The 15,644-nt window shown below is 43.7% G+C and overlaps 1 protein-coding gene across 1 annotated transcript in view; it reads right to left on the bottom strand.

Annotated features, from left to right (window-relative positions):
- The window catches only part of UBTD2 (ubiquitin domain containing 2), a 119,680-nt gene extending 108,014 nt beyond the window's left edge, over positions 1–11,666 (bottom strand). Inside the window, exon 1 of the mRNA XM_089659469.1 lies at positions 11,424–11,666. Within this exon, the coding sequence (XP_089515595.1) occupies positions 11,424–11,493 (70 nt within the window). The 5' untranslated portion in view covers positions 11,494–11,666. The remainder of the gene's footprint in view (positions 1–11,423) is intronic.
- Positions 11,667–15,644: the final 3,978 nt, after the last annotated feature.

Below are 15,644 nucleotides of genomic sequence, written 5' to 3'. Positions count from 1 at the left end.
TCATACGATACAATTTTTGTCCAAAAATACAAATACAACACAGTACATCACTTCCCAATTATTACTCTGTTGTACAAGAATTTTCAGAAACCTTTAGTAAACTCTTCATTTTCGATATGAGACTAGCATAACAAAAAACAAAACACCAAAACAAAAACCACACACAATTATTCGTCCGATATTCTCATCGTGTGCATGGGGCTTTGGGGAGAAGAAATGTTCCCTACACTTCATTTGGCCTCTGAGAAAGTAAAAAAAAATTAAATTTCCCTCACAGGACACGGGCAGCAAATAAACTCACAGGGTTTTAAGCTTTCCAAAATCTAAAGTAAAAAAAAAAAAAAAAAAAAAAAAAAGTTGTGGCTATACATACACTTTTTTTGAGGTTTAGAGAAGCTTTAAAATATGGTATATGGTAATCTGGTAGAAAATACCTGCACAAGGAGTATCCGCACACTCACCTAGAGTGGCTGCTAAAAGGGAAAGTAACAGGATGACAACACAGATAAGCAAATGAGACAGGGACAGAACACGGTCACCACAGAACGGAGAGAACCTGTACAAGGACATGCGTAGCAGGATTACAAGGCATTATGTTAATGAAAACTGCAGATTTAAAAAGATTTAAAATGACTTTTGATATTACATTAACATTTTAAAGCTTATATAAGGATGACTGGACTTTTTGTCTTGGACGTTTAGTGATAATGGTATTATTCAAAGTTCACTTATTTTTGGATTTGTTGATATATGGTTTTTAAATATTTTTCAGCACTGTATTTCGTGATTTATAATTTAAGAGCTTATATTTACTTTAAATGCAAGATAAAAATGATCTATAATATACATAATACAACAGTTCTTAGATAATGTAGCAGACATTCGGGCAACTGTTAATTACAAGACAATGGTGAAGATTTAACCATATGTGAGATAAATCTCTTGCTCGTGGGCCCCTAATGATCCTAGGCAGTTGGGCAGAGATTTGGCTACATCAGTAATAAGCATCAAATCATGATCACAGCCCAATGCTATCAGACTGAAGAGTAGTGTTCAGAGTGCGCAGGGGACAAAGAACAGATGTAGAATGTTACACCGGGGTGGTGCTGGAGCAAAGATCAGCAGGAGGGCTACACAGCTGTCACACAGCGAGATGTCTATTTACCAAGTTCAGGGAATATCAGCCTTGCAGCAGGTTACAGTCTCCCTGCTGCTCTATCAGATTTCTGTCAAAACAAATCAGTGCGCTTACCAAAACTAGCATTCTAATTCTGCAAGTTCAGCCTCCCAGCTGACTTTCCACAGTAACCAAAGAAAAAAAACAAAAAAACAAAAACACACAGTCAATCCATATTTTGTGTTCACTAAACGCAATGTACAGAAGATCAAGATGACTTTTGGACAAAGAAATAAGTTATACGTTTCAGATGTGATAGTGCAGGCAGAATTCACTACTAACTACACATGGACTGATGTCAAATACAAGAGTAAATGGATATTAAGCAAATACAGTATTTTATATCCCTCGTATATAAAGGATCATTTCATTCCGCAAATCTGGGCAAACAAGGGATAAAAGATAAAACAATGTTTACACAAGATAAGCAAATGCAAATACAATAAAGAACAGAACTGGTATAGAAATCACTATAACACAAATATAAAAGTTTCATAAACATTATGAGACCAACAAAAAGCTACAAAATTTGCAACTGTTCTTTGTTCAGATCTCAGATGATGGGCAGAGCAGACAATTGGTCAAGGCTGAAGATTCTAACTTGCAACAATACTAAAGCACAACTGTCTAGGTAGTTGCATCACCAACAGAAAGGCTAGGTTCGCACCTCTGCAGGTATCGCAGCTGTTCCCACACCCGCAGCCAAAACACTCTGCTCTTTACAGAGGCGCAGGTCTGCCATTCATTCTTAATGGCACCCCCACGCATCTAAAACCATGGGAACTGCTGGGAAATTGCATCCTCCCCACTGAGCTTTTGCATTCGGACAAGAAGACTTCCCCACCAACAGAACTGGCTATAGCCAGCAGCGCTCAACGTGCAGCAAAAATCTGACAGGGTGGTTGTATGGAAGTCGATTAGTGGATTGACTTCTGTACAACCAACCTGCCCATACATGGATTGAAATTTGGACGGTCCCTGCTGAAATTTTATCTATGGCCAAATTTAAAGTGATTGTATAGCTTATTTTTGTAAATAACAAACATGTCATATTTACCTGAACTATGGAACGGTTTTGAACAAAGCGACCCCAATCCTCTTCTGGGGTCCCCCGCTGGCACTGTCCGCTCCTCCTCTTCTCCATCTGCCCCATAGCAAGCCACCTGCTATGGGTCAGACATGCAACCTCAATCCCACCCCACACTCTGTGCTTGCGGACCGTGATTGATAGCAGCAGAAGCCAATGGCTCCTGCTGTCTCTCTGTCCAATGAAAGAAAGCGGAGAGAGCTGCTGCTCTTGGGCATAGCGTTGGATCAAAATTGGACTCAGGTAAGTATAAGGGGGTGGGGGGGATGGCTGGGTGGAGAGATGGAAGCAGTGATACCATAAGAAAGATTGTATGTGTATACCTAGTAATATAGTTTATCCATCTATATACAAACACAAGCCATACTGTAATTTAAAGTTATTAAAAATTTCAAAATTACCTTTCCTTTTCAATCTGCAAGTGCTGTAATATTCTGTAAATTTCAATGCAATTAGATATCCAGGAGGCCTTCTGTAAACAGTTGGTCTACAGAACTTCCACGGAAATGTAATTTCCTGCTTGTGTGAAAAAAACTCTGCACCAAGTCACAAGTCAGACTTTAGGCAACCTCTGCAACAAAAATGCCATTTTGGTGAGATAATCAATTCTAAGGCCCCTTTCAGACGGGCATTCAATCAGCTCCGTCTGTCAGTTTTTCAGGTGGACCTAATATAAGGTCCATGCATTCCTATGGATAGGTGGGTAAATGGACTTGTGTCTCTTTACACCCACCTACCTCCAGGTCCACTAGAAAAACAGGAGAGGATTCTGTCCTCTTCCATTTAGGTGGAGTGGATCAGATAGCCGGATAAAAACAGACAGCAGAGTCCTTTTACTCCTGGCCGCCCACATTGAAGAGCGGGTTGCGTCTGTGTTCATGGCGAGTGGACATGCACCTGTAATCCACCTCTGCTCCGATCAGGAGAGGTTCGGCTCACAGATCCCCTGCTGATTGGAACGGAATCGGCCGAGTTTGAAAGGGGCTTAAAAGGGATTCCAACACTGCAACTTTTCTCATCAGAACTATGAACGTTCACCATCTGATTAAAAATTAATAAGTCACTCCCAGTTTCCAAAAGAAAGCTGAACAAACAGATTTTTCTCAAGAGCAGAAATAGGTAGAAATCTGAAACAAAGTTTGTTAAAATCTTTGCAATGTTCTCAACAAAAGTGGAGTTACTCTTTAAAAGCGGTTGTAAAGTTTTTAAACTATTAAAATTGTAATTTTAATTAAAATAATAAACATGGCATGCCAGCTCTGTGCAGTGGTATGCAGCTTGAAGTCCCTTACCTCCCCTTCGGAGGTCCATGCCGTCAATGCCTCCCTTTCTGTGTGTGCCCCCATAACAAACTGTGTGTCTGTGCGGGCACACTTCATGTGCATCCATGAACACACATTGCGGCTCGGCCCTACCCAACCTGCTTCCTCCTCACAGAATTGGACTGACAGTAGTCAATGGCTCCCACTGCTTTCAGTTTCTCCTGTGTGAACAAGCAGAGCAGAGAGAAGACCTGAAGCTGGGCAAAGCAATGGGTTGATAAAGGACTCAGGTAAATGTTTTGGGGGAAAGCGGCACAGCAAGTGGTAAAACATTTTTCCCTAAAGCAGCATAAAACCCCAAAAACATTTATCATGTTGCAGCTTATCAATTCTTAGATGTGATGACTGTACTAGTTTCCTTCACCCTGGTGATCCAGCTAGTAAGTGTTTTTCAAAAGAAAAGCACTTTTTCAGCTACAGAGATAATACAGGCCATTTGACACTGGCAGGGGTGCTTAAAATGATCAGCTTTTCTTAACTTGCGTAAAACTTTTATCCCCAAAAAAAAAAAAAAAAAAAAAAATACTGTTTGCTGTGACTGCTTATAACATAGTAGCTGGAGTTTGGCTTCAATTTGTTAGTATATTTAAATCTGCTAGTACTTTCAACACTTTTCTCCCCCCAAACTGACAATGCTACTGTCCAAAGGTGCCCACATTTTTGGTTTTGGGTTCAATACGGCTTTAATGTAGATAATGCATTAAGGTAAAAAATGTTTAACTTTAGAACCACGTTAAAGGGTATGTTCACCTTTGGAAACATGTTTCACCCATTTTTAGGGAGGAGCAAGTAACATGTTCCGATCCTTCAGCCGCCACTTGCTGCCCCCCCTCCCTGTGTCAGAAGTACGGGGAACAGCTCCCCATACAAGCAAAAACATCGTGGGCATGCGAGTCTCTGCCCACGCGGCCTTTTCATTCACAGTCCTTTTTGAATGAATGGACTACAAGTCCCGGCATCCTTAGTGCTGTAAGCACTGTGGTAGTTCAACGAGTCTTCCTGTCAGCAAGTATCGGCTTGCCCTACGGGATGTACAAGCATGCAAATACCATGACAGTCTGGAGGAAACCTGCATGGCTCCAGCGATCTGCTGATCGCTGGTGCAATGCTTTACAGGCTTCTAATACAAAAATAATAAATGTACATTTGTTTACCTAAAAAAACAAAAAAAAAAAAAAATGTGCATTTATTATTTTTTTGTGGATAAGTGAACTTATCCTTTAAGGCGGCTGTACACAGCTCAATTTCTCTTGTTCCACCAGTGGTCTGAAGAAGAGAGTAAAAAAATAAAAAGAGCACTGTTCGGCTGACAAGTTTGCACTCAGACCCGTTTATTTGTAAAGAATATGTAAAGCTTGCAGGGAAACCCACTGCTCAAATTTTGGCCGATTCAGCAGGAGTCTGTCATTTTCAGGGTGGTACATTCCCCTTGCACGGTCCTATGGAGCCACTTTTTGTGCACACTTCTGAGAGTAGACTACAGAGCAACATGTGGACGTTGCCTGCGCCGATGTGCACAGGCAGCCAAGACATGCGTCTGTGCCTTCTCCAAGAGAAGTGATTGAGAGCGGTTGCTGAGGAGCTATTTTAGGAGTCCTGTCAATCACTTTCTCTTGGAGGAGCAGAGGCATGCCTTGTGTGTATATTCCAGGCTGCCTGTGCATGTAATCACAGGCAGCATCTGGTCACTGGACAAATTTTACCAATATCAGAGCACATCTGTACCCTGGTGCAGAGAATCATGGGAGATGTAGTCCCAAGATTAGTCACCAATGACGTTATAATTCCATGCTTCCAAACTCACGGTATATTCAGGTGCAATATCATATAGAAGTAAGCTATTCTGAACTTTACTGATTCAACCATGTGTTGATTCCACCTGTTTCTGATCAAAGTGCTTCTAAAAGGTAGAAGGTTTTTTTTACTTTAATGCATTCTATGTATTAAGAAAAGAAAAAAAAAAACCTTCATGCAACGCCCCCCCCCTTTTACTTACTTGAGCCCGATCTCAATCCTGTGTTGTGCACAAGAGCAGCAGCTCTGTCCTGTCTCTGTCCTCAGTGGCTCAGACACAACAGCAGGAGCCATTGTCTCCTGCTGCTGTCAATTACAGCCAGGGAGAAGAAAGCGGGGCGAGCCACACTCTGTGTGTCAATGGACAAACAGAGCCAGTTCGGGAGCGAGAATGCATGAGTGTCCCCATAGCAAGTAGCTTGCTATGGTGGCACTCTGCAAGGGGAGGCGAAGGGCGCCAGCAGGAGACCAGAGAAGAGGAGGATTAGGGCTGCTCTGTACAAAACCATTGTACACAGCAGGCAAGTATAACATTTTTGCAGAATTTTAAAAAGTATGCATTTATAATTACTTTAAATACACTAGGCTTTAGTACCATTTTAAAGACATATAACTCATCCAAGTAGCTTCTTCAGTATCAGCACAAACCACAGAGTTTATAGTCGATGATTAGGGCCTATTCCCCCACTGTCACACACACACTCTGAATTGCACCCCAAAGCACCTTTCCGACATACACGCTTTGTTGAGCAATGTCTGGCAGTGAACAAATGTGCATTGCACAGCGCTGTCAAGGATGCAATATGCATCCTTTTTGGTGCGTTAGGCAGCCTATTTAAATGAATGGGCTGCCTTATTGCAACACACAACACAAGGCATGCTCATGCACCTCAATTACAATTGAATGTGTCAATGCAGCTATTGATTGTTCAAGAACAAGATGAGCAGTGTGAAAGTTTGTGAAACCATCCTGTTCTAATGACATAATCCAATCACCATGAAGTCAGGTTTTAAATAGGTGTGAACCTATAAAAGAAACATGAAAACAAGACTATCCCAGCTAATAAATCTATATTTTTGTGTATAAGGACACAGTTAAAAACACTTACTGAGCTCCTCTGTGTAAACATGGCACTGCCTGTGACATCATTAACTTCTGCATCCTCCAAAATCCTAAAAGGCAGAGGGTTGAGCGTTGTGACCCTTTTGAAAAGGAGGTACCATGCCCACCTGGCAGGAAACAGCTGTATGGACACAATGTGTATGAACAGCAGCAGCTGTCAGATTTGTACTCTGTACACACATACCTGCTCATCTGGGTGGTTACATGTGAATACAGCCTCTGGCTGGCCCTGGACATAGACAGTTTGCATACAAGCATGGAGTTTCTAGACACCGCTAATTATCCTGTTAGTAGCACTCTGTGCAGTGGTAGCATACAGTGACCAGAGGCAGCATCTAGCCGCTTCCAAATGCGGCAGCCTATCCACTCTCATTTGTTCATACAAATGAGGCCTAAAAGTATATGCAAAACTTTGTGTGGTTTTGAATTGAAAAGTTGATTGTAGTCTCCCTGGGAGAGATTCACTCTTTAAAGGTCCTGATCCCCATTGTTACCAGAACTGAAAGGAAAAAAAAAAAAAAATCTAAAATTTTGAGCAGTTACAGAAAAAATAAAGAACTTCCAATGTGGACACCTGCTTCAGAGACAATGGTCTTTAAAGGGGAGGGCTTATTCACATGGACTGCAGGTTCTACAACCCCTGGGAAAAGCAATCAGCAGTAGATCATGTTTTAGAGGCATTTTAGAGCCAGTTTACAGGCTTTTAGAAAGGGATATTGCCTACTACCTCCTGCATTCCTGTTTTTCAGTCCCCAGCGGAATATTTTCTAACACAAAGGGGATTTGACATTGAGCTACTGTGCCACAACCAACAGAGCCACATGGTTTTGGGGTTTACTTCAAAGGGCGAGTATGGAAGGCAGTACCATCTGTCCAACACTGAGCTAAAATTCCTGTACTGTAAAGCACTTTGGCCTTGGCAATGTAAACAGACCCAAACGGCTGCCATATCCTATTGTAGGTGGGCAGTTGGGGGCTATAAAACTGGTGGATCAACCACCTGTTTTTTGTTTCACCTGGCAGCCCATGTGAACTTATAACAAAAATATGAATTGAAGCAATGCACACTGCTGTGTAAGGTCCAGATAGGACTTTATTCCAGTTACAGTCCAGAAAACGATCAAAAGAACAGTCAATGCAATCAAAGATGGCCCCTTCGCCAGGGCTTGAGATAGAAAACAATGTAAAAGGCCTAGATGTTAACTGGACCTTTAATAGTATTCCAGTGTGATTATCTGCACAGGTCTTGTCAGCAGCTGGTTTGGCAGTGTGAACTTACCCTTAGGGCTCATTTTCATCTGCATTGCTATGAAGAGTGACTTGCGGTGGATTGCTTTCCTGAGAGAGGTGCAGAAGCAGCTGACAGGCATTCAAGAGGCAATACTGCTACCTAGCTTTTTTTTTTTTTTTCTTGCCAAATAGGAATAATGCGCTGCGATCCTGAAACTAGTGCTTAGCTTGAGGCTGCAGCATGACCCCATTCCCAGGAATGGGTCACATTCATTGGCGGCAAGGCCCCATTCCCAGGAATGGGTCACATTCATTGGCGGCAAGGCCCCATTCCCAGGAATGGGTCACATTCATTGGCGGCAAGGCCCCATTCCCTGGAATGGGTCACATTCATTGGCGGCAAGGCCCCATTCCCTGGAATGGGTCACATTCATTGGCGGCAAGGCCCCATTCCCTGGAATGGGTCACATTCATTGGCGGCAAGGCCCCATTCCCTGGAATGGGTCACATTCAATGGCGGCAAGGCCCCATTCCCTGGAATGGGTCACATTCAATGGCGGCAAGGCCCCATTCCCTGGAATGGGTCACATTCAATGGCGGCAAGGCCCCATTCCCTGGAATGGGTCACATTCAATGGCGGCAAGGCCCCATTCCCTGGAATGGGTCACATTCAATGGTGGCATTGACTGCAAAATGCAACAGGGAGAGTAAATTTGATGCCGTGACCGGTGTAAAATCCTGTCTGGCTGCCTTTTGCAGCTTAAAAACAGGGCTCAACCACCTATTTTAACCACCCCCAAACACACATGTAAACTACATCTAAGGCCAAGTTGTGCGAACTGGGAACCCAGGCATAACCGCATGCGTTCCTGACCTGCAGACAAAATTGACTGTTCTTTAGCAGAAGCATGGGGGTGCCATTAAAGTATGCATTTTCGTATGCCTGTAAGTGTATGGAGCCACTTTTTAAAAAAAGGGTTGGGGACTTTCCTTGAGTTTCCTGCAGGTCAATTGAATGGACTGCCAATCCTGTACAAATATGAGACGTACAACCCACACAAGTGACTTTCCGTTGCGTCTCCAGGTTAGAAAGTGAAAGGAAAATTTCTTCAATGAGACACACAGAAAAAGTACATCCGGTTAGGAATTGAGAAAAAAATAAAACCCACACTAGTTTTGGCTAGACATACACTTTAAAGCAGAAATAAACCCATTGATTTAAGATTTTCAAAAGCCAGTTAAATTCACAGCATGCCATGAATGCTGTCACAGATGCTTGTTCTCAAACCAACTGACAAACCATTAAATGGCTGGTGTCAGAACTGATCACATGTGCAGTACCATGGCAGTTGCAGATCAAACAAAGGCTTAAATGGCAGCTTCCTTGGCTGAAAAGGAGGAGGGTTTAGTTCCACTTTAAAGTGGAACTAAACCCATCAATGTAAAATGTTACTAAACCCAGGACCCTGCATCCACTATATCTGATCTCCCACAGTACACACAACATGGAAATTCAATTATTTTAGTAAATATAAACTACTAAATACATTATCTCATCAGCAGTACACAGCAGTCTTGTGACTTCTATCAGAGCCCAGCTGAGCACTGGTTAAAGCTTGCAGGAGAAGTTTTCATTCCCCTCCCACTGTCCTATGAAGCTGCAAAACCCCTGACCCTCTGTCTGGTCAGTGCCGATTGGCCCTGTGCTGAATACATGCACCCTCCCCCCCAAAAAAAAAAAAAAAAAAAAATTAAAAAAAAAACACACACACACACACACACACACCCCAACTCTCTAGCAATACACACTAAAATGAGTATGTGCTACGTGACTCATAGAGCTCTGTACTATCAGCAGATGGATTGGGGACAGTAAAAGAAGGGGGGGGGGGGAAAATCAGAGAAGACAGGATCAAACAGCCTTTTTACATAATGCGGAGGATTAACCATATAGGTTACAGAGTAGAACAAACATGCTTTACTGCATATACAGACTGATTTTACGGTTGTGGGTTTAGTAACAGTTTCAAAAAACCAGTTACATTCCCAGCACAAGCCAGTAATGTAACTATCACATTGGCTTGTGCGGTCAACCAAACTGTCAAACCATCAAATGTCTGATGTCAAAACTGATCACATGGGCAGCACCATGACAGTTGCAGATCAAACAGAGGCTTAAATGGCAGCTTCTTTGGCTGAAAAGGAAAGGAGGGTTTAGTTCTGCTTTAAGCCCGGGTTCACACTAATGCAGTGCGAGGCACACATTTCTGTGCGAATTACATGCAATGTCTGCGCGGTGTGATTTGAGCCATACATTTTGTATGGCTCAAATCGCATTGCATCTGCACCAAAAAGGTGCAGAACCCCCTTTTTTTTTTATAAATCTGCACCTGAATCGCATTTCTGGCAATCGCATTGTTTTACAAACTGTTTCGAAGTGTCAGTTTATCATTGCAACCGCTCCAGATCACACGAACGTCATGCGATTGCAATGCAGTGCGGGAAATGCACAAGATTCACAGCGTTTCCTGCACCGCATTAGTGTGAACCCGGGATAAAAGCGGAACTAAATCCATCAATTTAACACGTGCTGGAAATATAACGGTCTCATTGTCTCGTGCTGTCATCCAAACTGTCAAACCATCAAATGGCTGGTGTCATAACTGATCACCATGGCAGTCGCAGATCAAACAGAGGGTAGGCTTCCTTGGCTGAGATGGAGTGGAGAGTTTAGTTCCACTTTAAAAGCAGAATTAAAACAATTTAACAAGTTAAAAAAAAATTACAATACCGGCAGTTCCGGGAATGTAACTGTCACTTGTTTGTGACTCAACCACACAGTCAAACCATCAAATGGCTGGTGTCATAACAGATCACATGTGCAGCACCATGGCAGTTGAAGATCAAACAGAGGCCAAGATGGCATCTTCCTTGGATGAAATGGAGAAGGTTTAGTTCCACTTTAAAAGCAGGATTAAATCCATCAATTTAACAAATTCAAAAAAAGTTACAATACCGGCATGTTCCGGGAATGTAACTGTCACATTTGTTTGTGACTCAACCACACAATCAAACCATCAAATGGCTGATGTCATAAATGGATCACATGTGCAGTTGAAGATCAGGCAGAGGCCAAGATGGCAGCTTCCTTGGCTGAAAACAATAACATGGTTTAGTTCCATTTTAAATGTAAAGGAAGGAATCAAACTACAATAACGGTGAATGCATCCTTGTGCGGCAACATACTAAAAGTTGGTGAGTTTACGATGCGGCTGAAGGTGTGAGCGGTCCAGGAATGGCGGGGGATGTTCTGGACACTCATCGGAACTATGGAAGAGACTTGGATGAGCGGTGGAACATGGTCAACATTACAGAACAAGTCCAGATAAAGGTGACTGGCTATATAGGTAGAGCATGACCTGTGTACATGCCACATTGGCTCTCCATTGTACCTGAGTATGTCAGCATCCCTCCCAATGAGCACGAAGCATCCCCCCCATGGCAGTGCCAGGCTGACCTGAGCCCAGCACTGCCAGGTGACCCCTCACATCAGCCTGCCATGACCAGTCCCCCCTACCCGGGATGTATGTGCACCGGGCCAGTAACAGACAAAAGAAGAGCAATGAATCCTTTTCCATCTCCTCCTCCCCCTCTCTCCCCTCCTCTTCCACACCATCCTTCCTTCCTCACCTCCGGTCCCGTCCGAGTTCTCGTTCAGGCTGCCCGAGGAGTCGTGGTGAGTGCCCACACACCCTCCCATGGGTGCCGGCGGGGGCAGCCTCGGCCGTTATCGTCTCTCTTTGCCTTCACAGGGCGGGCGCGCTCACGCTGCGCGGCACCAAGCACTAGGGAACGAGGAGGAGGAAGGAGAAGGGCGCGGGAGCGCGCCGCCGACGTCACGGCCCTCCACTCCCAGCAATAGCAGGCGACGGTGGTGGTAGCGGTAGCAGCAGCCTCCTCCTGCCGTGTGCGGGTGACGTCAGGAGCGGCTCTGGTTCCCTAGTAGTGGCTGAGCATGGACGCTGCCTGTATTTGTTTCTGCAGGCTTCTTATTGGTTGGGTCAGGAGGATGGGTCCCAGCATGTGCTGCTCTACATCTGCTACAGCGCAGCACATTCCGCCGCCTCAGCTGGAATTCATCAGCCGGCTGGAGAGGAATAGATTTCAGGAGATTTGCTGGGAACTTGTAATAAAGTCTGCCTGGAAGGGAGGGGCTTCACCTTTAACTCCCCATTAATGTGGAACTTTGCTGGAAGAAAAGAAAATGTGAACAGGCCTGACATATAACATGGCACATACATGTGATGGTGAGAAACTGCCTCACGTATGCGTCCACAGAACATGCCCATTAGGGCCGTGGATAAGGGGGTACCACCAGTCCTGTAAGGGGCAGCTGGGTGAATCGGATGTGGGCAGGGAGGGTGATTGGCTCATCCGGGGGAGGGGGGGCAACTACTGGAACTGATCCCCTATATGACTCTCTGCAGCAGCTGAAATTTGGATTCTTCTGCTTTCAGCTGCTGCAGAGAGAGCCATACAGGGGATCAGTTCCAGTAATTGTCCCCCACAGCAACCATCACCCTCCCTGTGCACCATACATTTCCCCCGTCCATCCCCACCCCTGCAGTCCTGCCGGCTTCTCTCTTCTTCCCTCCGGCACCTGCAAGCACACAATAGGATCCTTCAGGATGAAGTGTGGGGTGAACGGGTGTATTTACAACAAGGCACTGGCCTAGGGTGGCATTTTTAGGGGGGCAGCTCCTCCCCCCAGAAGAAGGGATGAAAGAAGGGACATGTGCACCATAGGAACCAGATGGGATCTGAGAGAGGCTGTGGGCTGCTTGATGGTATATGTAGAGCTTGGCTCTCGTTCCCGGAGATGTCCGGAGCTGTGAAGATGAGTGTCTCTCTATCGCTGGGGGGGGCAGGGGTGTTGTTAGTCAATGTCAGGCTCTCTCCGTGGGAGCGGAAAGGGGGGGGTTGTGTTGGTTGGTGTCTGTGAGGGCAGACGATTTTTGTGTTGCCTAGGGCAGCACAAAACCTAAATACACCACTGGGGGTTAGGGTCTGGTAAATACGTCACATTTCCCAGCCCCTTCCTTTCCTGAATGAACACAATTTTTATTATTATTATTATTATACAGGATTTATATAGCGCCAACAATTTGCGCAGCACTTTAAAAAATGAAGTTAGACATAACATTTACAATACAATTTGGTACAAGAGGAAACAGAGGGCCCTGCTCATTAGAGTTTACAATCTAGGAGAGTGATTACAATCTAGGAATGAGGGATTGGTACTGATCACTCACTGTGTTCATTCATAACTGAAGCATAGTAACCTGACTTTAGGGGAAGGCTGTATGGGGCCCTGTGGCTTCTAACAGCAGCCCTGATGCTCACTGACCAAGCTGTCACCCACAACTGTCTGATCAAGAGCCAGCAGGCTCGTGCCACTGCTGTGAGAGCCAATGCAGCTTCATAGGACAGTGGGAGGGGAATGAGAACTTCTCCTGCAAGCTTTAACCAGTGCTCAGCTGGACACTGATAGAAGTCACAAGACTGCTGTGTACTGCTGATGAGAAAAGCTATTTAGCAGTTTATATTTACTAAAATAATTGTATTTCCATGTTGTGTGTACTGTGGGAGACCAGATATAGTGAATGCAGGGTCCTGGATTTAGTAATATTTGAAATTGATGGGTTTAGTTACACCTTAAAGTGGAACTAAACCCTCCTATGGTTTTCAGCCAAGGAAGCTGCCATCTTGGCTTGTTTGATCTTCACTGCACTACAGTCCATCTTTCTCTTACATTGGCTTATTGAGGTAATCGACTGCAATGTCCAACTGTGATTGACACCAAAAAAATTAAAACCTGAGAGGATGCATACATAAATGTAAATAAATAACAGTGCTACAATATGCTACCTCCCTCCTATACAGAAAACATATACCTATCTTTTAAATAAATGTTTGGATGATGTACGTAATGCTCATGTACTATTTATTTTACCATAGGTGCACACATTTATAATGCGATACTACAATCAGGGGCGGAATGACAACTCATGGGGCCCCCGGGCAATAGGGGATCATGGGGCCCCTGTGTCCTTGCCCAAACTCAAAAAAGCCTATGAAAAAGGTACCAGGGGCATCTCATGGGGCCCCCTACTGACCCCGGGCCCTCGGGCAGTGCCCAAGTTTCCAAATGGTCAGTCCGCCCCTGACTACAATACACCTCCCTTCTATGCAGAAAACCTATGTCTATCATTTAAAGAAATGTTTGGATGATGTACAGTGGGGATCGAAAGTTTGGGCACCCCAGCTAAAAATTTGTATTAATGTGCATAAAGAAGCCAAGGAAAGATGGAAAAATCTCTAAAAGGCATCAAATTACAGAATAGACATTCTTATAATATGTCAACAAATGTTAGATTTTATTTCCATCGTTTACACTTTCAAAATAACAGAAAACAAAAAAATGGCGTCTGCAAAAGTTTGGGCACCCTGCACAGTTAATATCTTGTACTGCCCCCTTTGGCAAGTATCACAGCTTGTAAATGCTTTTTGTAGCCAGCCAAGAGTCTTTCAATTCTTGTTTGAGGTATCTTTGCCCATTCTTCCTTACAAAAGTCTTCCAGTTCTTTGAGATTTCTGGGCTGTCTGTCACGCACTGCTCTTTTAAGGTCTATCCATAGATTTTCAATTATGTTGAGGTCAGGAGATTGTGAAGGCCATGGCAAAACCTTCAGTTTACGCCTCTTGATGTAATCCCCCGTGGATTTTGAGGTGTGTTTAGGATCATTATCCATTTGTAGAAGCCATCCTCTCTTTAACTTCAGCTTTTTCACAGATGGCATCAAGTTACCATCCAAAATTTGCTGGAATTTTATTGAATCCATTTTTCCTTCTACTCGTGAGATGTTCCCTGTGCCACTGGCTGCAACACAACCCCAAAGCATGATTGATCCAACCCCATACTTAACAATTGGACAGAGGTTCTTTTCATTAAATTCTGTGCCCCTTCTTCTCCAAACGTACCTTTGCTCATTCCGGCCAAAAAGTTCAATTTTAACCTCATCGGTCCACAGAACTTGTTTCCAAAATGCATCAGGCTTGTCTATATGTTCATTTGCAAAGTTCAAACAATGATTTTTGTGGTGAGGACGTAGAAGAGGTTTTCTTCTGATGACTCTTCCATGAAGACCATATTTGTACAAGTATCTCTTTATAGTGGAATAGTGTACCACAACTCCAGTGTCTGCCAGATCTTTCTGGAGGGATCGTGCAGTCAAACGTGGGTTTTGAATTGTTTTTCTCACAATCCTGCGAGCTGTTCTGTCTGATATTTTTCTTGGTCTTCCAGATCTTGCTTTAACTTCCATTGTTCCTGATGACTGCCATTTCTTAATTACATTCCGAACAGAGGATATTGACATCTGAAAACGCTTTGCTATCTTCTTATAGCCTTCTCCAGCTTTGTGAGCGTCAACTATTTTCAGTTTCAGTTTTCTAGACAACTGCTTAGAAGAACCCATGGTGCTGATTGTTGGGGCAAGGTCAGATGAGTCTGGGCATTTAAAACCTTTGAGATTGACATCACCTGGTCTTCCCAGATGATGATTGAGAACAATCCATGACACTGGCAGGTCTCAGCTTGGGAAAGGGGGCAGTGCATGCTATAAATTCTGCAGGGTGCCCAAACTTTTGCAGACGCCATTTTTTTGTTTTTTGTTATTTTGAAAGTGTAAATGATGGAAATAAAATCTATCTTTTGTTGACATAATATAAGAATGTTTAATCTGTAATTTGATGCCTTTTGGAGATTTTTCCATCTTTCCTTGGCTTCTTTATGCACATTAATACAAATTATTAGCTGGGGTGTCCAAACTTTCAATCCCTACTGTACGT

The sequence above is a fragment of the Staurois parvus genome, unplaced genomic scaffold (assembly GCF_062004578.1).
Source record: "Staurois parvus isolate SC_StPar_1 unplaced genomic scaffold, SC_StPar_1.0 ptg001158l, whole genome shotgun sequence".
NCBI lineage: Eukaryota > Metazoa > Chordata > Amphibia > Anura > Ranidae > Staurois > Staurois parvus.
The sequence above is the reverse complement of the archived record's forward strand: the minus strand, read 5'-3'. Positions and strand labels throughout refer to the sequence as shown.